The sequence below is a fragment of the Nanorana parkeri genome, unplaced genomic scaffold, assembly GCF_000935625.1.
Source record: "Nanorana parkeri isolate BGI_ZX_2015 unplaced genomic scaffold, ASM93562v1 scaffold35, whole genome shotgun sequence".
NCBI lineage: Eukaryota > Metazoa > Chordata > Amphibia > Anura > Dicroglossidae > Nanorana > Nanorana parkeri.
Window position 1 is genome coordinate 2,650,244 of NW_017306303.1, and position 7,030 is coordinate 2,657,273.

Genomic DNA, 7,030 nt, shown 5'->3' on the forward strand with positions numbered 1-7,030 from the left:
CCAAAATTCAAGAGCTGTGCAGTATACAATTACTGTCTTTCAGTTTACCATGACAAGGTTAAATATGAAAAGATCTGTAGCACCAGAGAGCCACCGTCTCTGATAACACATAGATCAGCAGTAAAAAGATTTGATGACTTCACCCGCTAAGCCCTGACTGGGTGCAGATGAACCATAGTGGTTATTCCTGGGCCAACCACAGCTGTGTGTGTGCTTCTGATCTAAAGCTTGGAAAGTCTGATCAGGGGAACGTAATCTTCTATGTGTGTCTCTAAAGTTACAGTAGAGAAGGGGATTCAGGAAGTAGTATAATAAAAGGTAAAGAAGTCTTCCAATAACTTTTCTATACCTCTGAATATACGAAGCCCAATCGCACTTTGCTAAAAAAAAAAAAGGTTATAGCAAAAGGTATATGGTGGATATCTTACTAGTGAAGTTTTGAATTGATTCCCAGTGTTAAAAGAAATGTCACTGACCCAGCGTACACTACAGAGAAGAACTGCTACTATGTAGAAGCAGTGGTCTCTCTGCAGTGGTCCAAAATGCACCCTGCTGAATCAGAGTTAGAGCTATGTACTCAGCAGGGAGAGTGGCAACTGGGCTTTTACTAAAATCTATCATACCACAGGAAGATTCAAGGAATAATAATAGAACCATATTAGGGGTCACCAACGGTAGCTGAATGATTTCTTATACATTATGAAAGTCAATTTAAAAACTCTTAGAGTTAAGAATTAGTCTTATTTAGCCTTATTACTATTAGCCTTTTTTATCTTTCTCACATTCTGTGCTCCAGAGCTGAACCAGTTTTGCAAATAAGTAAAACACAGCCATTATGGTATGTCATGGTTTTTACCTTCAGGCTGCTTGTACTGGTGATGCAGAACAACATCAGTGACATGGTTTATTCCCCAGGTAAGATTGGTAACCGGGCCATGGCCATACTTGTGCACTTTAAAGATGAGGTTGTTAACATATGTTACTCCATAGATGTAATCTTCAAAGATATCAATGCTGAACGGATGAGTGAGGCCTGGGAGTGGCAGAAAGAACAAAACAAAATGTTAATTGTTGACTGGTGTGTAAAATCACGTCAAAGGTCTTATAACAAGTCCATATTCAAACCAGACAAAAGTGACCCCCTATATCTGCTCCTAACAAAAAACAAACCAACAGCTTGGGACTCATTTATATATCACAATCAGCCATTTAAAGAAGGACTCCAGGATTTTTAAAAATAAATCCATGCATTGGGGCTTCCCGCTGCTTTTAAACACTCAGTCTGTATACAGTATTTATTATACTGCTATAAAAAATATTGTTTAAAAATGCAGATCAGAAGAATATGTGAAGAAAATTAGAAGCATCTTAAAATGACCTGAAACACAAGCTAAGGGCACAAAAGCACATCATCTATACAAACTCTCCCATACACATATCCTGATTTGAGGGTGCTGCTCTGACCAACTTCCATATTGGACACATTATCTATACGTGTCTTCCTCCAGAACATGTAAAACACATTTATAGCCACATACAGAAATCAGGCAGAGTGACAAGTATTTTCTTGAAAGGGCAGTGCAGCTATTGTTGGGTAGCCCTGAGATATCAAGTCTATACTGCAAGCAGATATTTATTACCATTCTTGTTACTGATCACCACAACTGCATCTGTCCCATTAAGACGAATACTGCTGATGATGGATAACTTGGCGTCTGCCCAGTAAAGGCGCTCGTTATAGTAATCCACTGCTAAGCCTGTGAAGAAGCAGTACAGGTTACATTATGACAAGACTGACTGTTAATGCTCTACTGACAAAAGAAATACAAAAATAGCACAAACACAATACTACGGTACAACCATCCTTTGCTGGAATAAAACAAAAACTGCAAATTGATAATTCTGTGGAAAATGTGCGCTGATTTTCATGTAAGTTTTTTTTTTTTTTTCCAGAAACACAATTAATTTGTTTAGCAGTTTAGAGTTATTGAAGGAGAAGTATTGGGAGAGTAAAACGTACTCTTCCCAATACTTAGAGCCGGTGTGTGACACTGCAGATGTCATATGACGGCTCTATGGAACAACAGCTGATTGATCACAAACCGTTCACAGTTTTCTCCCAGCAGAGAGTAGTGACTTTTGGTCACCACGCCCCGCAGGAATCCCCCCTCTGTTCCTCCAGCGCTCATTGGAGGGACAGACAGGGGATGGGTGGGAACAGCTGGCTCTGGCTCTAGAGAGGCAGAGTCAGCCATCAATCAGGCAGCGGGGTGGATCCCGACAATATTGTTGGGATCTTTCGCGGCTGCAGCACAGCTCTGCACTGTCAGCAGATATCGAGCAATAGCCCGCTAGATGGTGACTTGGGTCACAGGAGGACATTAGTAAATGTTCTCCTGTGTCCCAAAAGAGAACTAAAGCAACAAGAAAATGTTTGGCTTTAGTTCTCTTTTAAAGGAGAACTATGGGGTTAAGGCTTTTCCCCATAGTTCTCCTTAGGGTAACGGGAGGACACAAACTAGCGTCCTCACGTCACCCTAGGCTCAGTATACGGCGAGCTGTAGCTCGTGGTATACTGAGACGCCGCAGTATACCGCGAGCTGCTGCTTGCGGTATACTGAGATGCCACAGCTGAAGCGGATCCCGACAATTATGTCTGGATCCGCCCAGCTGTGACTGACAGCTGGCTCTGCTTATCTAGAGGCAGAGCCAGCTGTACCCGCCCCCTCCCCGGTCCGTTCCGCCAGTCAGCGCTGGCGGATCGGAGCGGGGTGGGGGGAATCCAGCCCCTCCCCTGTCGCTGCAGAGAGCCGTGCAGGATAGAGAGGTGAGCGAACGCCGGTATGTGTTCGCTCACCTCCCGATCTACTGAGCCGACCTGTGACAGTTTCATTGTCACAGGTCGGCTAGAACTATGAGATGAGTGAAAAGCACTTCACCTCATAGTTCTCCTTTAAGTAGCAGACATTTAATCAGGAATGTTGCACCTAGTAACTAACATTTGGCTTATTCACCCACTGTTAAACATGAAAATTAAACATTCGCTGCACACTAATCTTTCCACTAATTATTAATGATGTCTGCTATAATGATGGCATATTACAAAGAATATTCTCCATTCTGTACTTTATCCCCACATTTGGTAACTAGTATAAATGTTTTCAGACCTCTTCTTTGCACAAGGATACTTAACAGTATAGTTTAAAGCCCAACTGAACTTCCAGATAAAATCAGAAAAATAAATTTCACAAAACAAAAAGGTTCAGATGTTATAGTTTGTCTGCTTTAGAAAGCAGCCACAGTCAGAGAACAAAAGCCTGTCCACTGCCAGCATGCTATAGAGATGGATACTTTCTCTCTGTGTAGAAGCAGTTCTCTCTCTGCAGAAGTCTGATCCTGCCCCTTGCTGAATCAGAGCTAGAGCTCTCTAATCAGCAAAGTGTTATCTGCAGAGATATAAGTCTGACTGATATAAAATTCAATCAGGCTTAAATTATTTTATCTAAGAACAGATCTGTTAAACATGACATTTTGGTGGTCTGAGGGTGCGACTGAGCAGAAAACTGTGGTATATACCTGTAGGCCACTGAATGTTGTTCTCTACAAGTGTTTCTCTCATGGTTCCATCCATAGCTGCTGTTTCAATCTTTGGGTGGTTACCCCAGTCAGACCAATACATAGTCCTGTATGAGATGACAAAAACATTGCTTTAGCACAGGTATGTGTATTAAAGGAATATGTTGACTTTAGGAATACAAATTTCAAAATAAGAAGTCTTAATAAAAGGTCATGTTATGAAACAGAAGACAGAGAAATTAGAAATTCACATTTTCATTTGTCTTTAAGGTGCTAATTTGTTTGTGGACAACAAAGGCAATAGAAAAATGACTATGAAATTTAGACTATTTTATACCGTCTTAAAGGATCCACAACTATGGCATGTGGTTCGTCAATCATGCCAGAGATCAAAGTCTTCCTGTGTTCTCCTTTCATCTGTGCCACCTCAATAACATCACGGCCAGAATCAGTCCAATAAATGTTTTCTGCCACCCAGTCAATAGCTATGCCTCTGGGCATCTTTAGGCCAGGTATCTGTACAAAAGAAATAGGTGTGACATAATATAATGATATATATATATATATATTAGGGCTGGTAATGATTAAAATGTTCCTGTTCGATTAATCAAATTTTTTTTAAATCGATTAATCGACTAATTTCGATGAATTATACAGAGGGGGGTCTCACCAGAGCTTTGAGGGGGCCTCACCACGGTAGCAGGGCTCTGTGGGGTCTAACCAGCCTTGTTGGAACAACAAGAGGGCGCAAAACTAGGTAGTTTTTTATTTTTTTTTATTGTGAAGGTGGCCAACGGCCGCTGTCAAAATAAAAAAAACAGAGTCGGTACCTCCCTGAAATGAGAAGGGCACCTCCCTGAAATAAGGTTTTGCAGGTTGGGATGTCTGACATAAGTAAGTACATTATACATATATATTTATTGTTCCTGTCACCTTCACATACATACATATATAAACACATTCAACCGTACATGTTTAGTAATGCTGAAGACCTTTAACCATCCGAGTTATACAGGTCCAAAGTATATTCAGATACCAGTATATTTAATAAAGTCACACATCTTCAAATGCAGTATTTCTTCCACTTACATCTAGGTCAGTTACCCCCTCATCGATCTGTCTCTTGTTACGGTTAGAAGTGGTGGAGGAGGTGGATACAAGCAGTTCTCGGAAAGAAATCTTCCCAGTATGCCAGTTACTCCAGTAGATCTTGTTCCCCTTCACATGGACATCCATGGCATCAATGCGAACATTCTCGTCACCTCGGAATGCTTGCTCGTATGCAGAATTGGGATTGAATGGATAGAGGCTTCTGATCTCATTATCATCAGCAATGTACAAGACTTGGTTATCCCCTGTGAACAACAAAAGAATAAAAAGAAAAACAAATGTTTATTGTAGGCTGTTATACATACACTTTAAATGTGAAAACCATTGGTTAACTAAGATTGCCAGACTGAAAAATCTTTTATTTTGTGATACGGACATCCATCAATCCAATAAATGCCATACATTAAAAGTTATATGGCAACAATGGTCTAATTCAAGAACCTGTGACCATAAGGCCATGCAAGGCTTTCGTAGGAGAACTAATAACATTTTCTGTTGTCGGTGCTTGCCGTCACACAGAGATGATCTACAACTGGTAGAATATTTGAGTGTAGTTTGCAGGAAATTAGCATTTCCATGGGCATGTACCACCTGTTGGTGAAGTACCCTATCAACAGTTATTTACATCCCATGGAGACTGGGGTAGAACGATTTTCATAGCAGTTTCCAGGCCTGAATGCCTGCTGCAGGAGTTACAGGGGATAGCACGTTCTTGTTTGGATTTCTTTTCATTAACATTTTCATTCAAAAAGTCAACATACATGATACAAAAAATCAATCACAATTTCGGCAAATTGCACATTATAAATCAGGGCCAATTATAAAAAAAGTTACACAAATGTGATACAAACAGTGCCGATAAAAGTGCATTCGAATAAAAATTGTCCCTTATTTTTCAAGGAAGCCTGAATGTGAAACATGATGCAGTCAAAGGCATATAGAAGAAATAGATTTTGACAGCACTACATTTGTGGAGGAGCATGCAGTCTTCTCTGGCCCCGGACGACCCTTCCTCATTACAAGCACTAGAAAAATATTAGTTCAGGGTTACAAGTGTAATTTCAACAAATAAAAAATATAACCTATCATAGTGACGCTGGGGGTGAGGTTGAGGCAGGAAAGAAAGAAGCAGGGCTGTATATATATCATACATACACTATAGTTGAAATACACAAGAGATGGGAAATATATTGGATTACAATACACTTGTTTTAACATTTAGAGTGTATGTATAGCCACAGTGTAATAGGTAATGGTTAAAACCAATGCCAGTTTATTTTTGCTGCAACAGGAAGTGAGAGAAAATACTTACAAAGTGCGGGGAATATCCCTCTGACAGTTGTCACAAGTACAGGTGTCCCCATAGGAAGATTTAACCTCACCTCTTATTCTAGTGACAACTGTACCATTTTGGATTTTCACTTGGTCTCTGTGACAATGGTCACCATGGCAAATAGAAAGGATGAAGCTCCCTAGCAGGGACATAGACAGCAATGAATCCCTGATTGAGGGTTTAACCCTTCTCTACGCTATCCAAAACTAACACAAAAGGTTTTGACTATATGTCCACTTTCATAATTGGCACACAACCAAAAGGAAATACATAACCCTTTGTTTGACATGTAGAAGAGTAGGAGTATGGAAAATAACAGTCCCTCTTACCATCAGCCTTGCATGTGTGATTATGCTTGAAGAAGTTCTTTGCACAGGTGCACATGTAGGAGCCTTTTGTGTTGTTGCAGATCTGCGAGCATGTACCAAATGCCAGACACTCATTGATATCTAGAAGAAAAAGAAGAACAATGAAGGTGCCGAGCTTGAACATTGGTTCCCTGGATGTAGCCAAGTAAACAAAACAGCAGCTATAAATACTGTGTGCATGTGTCTTCATATAATAAAAAAGCATACCAAATATCTACAGATAAGAACATTATCAAAAAGTCTCAGGGAGCATCTTCATGCTGTTCCTTGTTTTGCAGTTTTTCAAATAACTTTGTTTCACATTTGTCTCTTGCATCAGCACAATTTACAACAACTATTGTGGCATACAGCAAATTGAACAATCCCTGCAAGAGACCTACATTTTGTCCAGTGAATTCATATAATGTGTACACAAAGAAATAAACACATACTTTGCACCTGAAGTGTGTCTTCCTGATGGCACTCAGAAGTGTCTCAGCAAGCACCTTCATGGCAGGATCACCAGGCATTTTTTTAATGACAGCTGTAGTTTTAAGAATATTTAAACTGGCTCTGGAAGTTACATTACTTGTATGGCTTATATGAGAGTGTAGTGTTTGTGCTTGCATACAAAAAAAAAAAAAAACCTTAATTGCTGTAGGAC

General features: G+C 40.0%; 1 protein-coding gene across 1 annotated transcript in view; it reads right to left on the reverse strand.

Annotated features, from left to right (window-relative positions):
* LRP1 (LDL receptor related protein 1) overlaps positions 1-7,030 on the reverse strand; it is a 292,446-nt gene that overhangs the window by 14,768 nt on the left and 270,648 nt on the right. Inside the window, exons 75-80 of the mRNA XM_018569629.1 lie at positions 6,349-6,468; positions 4,666-4,931; positions 3,914-4,092; positions 3,577-3,683; positions 1,641-1,757; positions 857-1,033 (exon numbers count right to left, since the gene is read on the reverse strand). Of these exons, the coding sequence (XP_018425131.1) occupies positions 857-1,033; positions 1,641-1,757; positions 3,577-3,683; positions 3,914-4,092; positions 4,666-4,931; positions 6,349-6,468 (966 nt within the window). The remainder of the gene's footprint in view (positions 1-856; positions 1,034-1,640; positions 1,758-3,576; positions 3,684-3,913; positions 4,093-4,665; positions 4,932-6,348; positions 6,469-7,030) is intronic.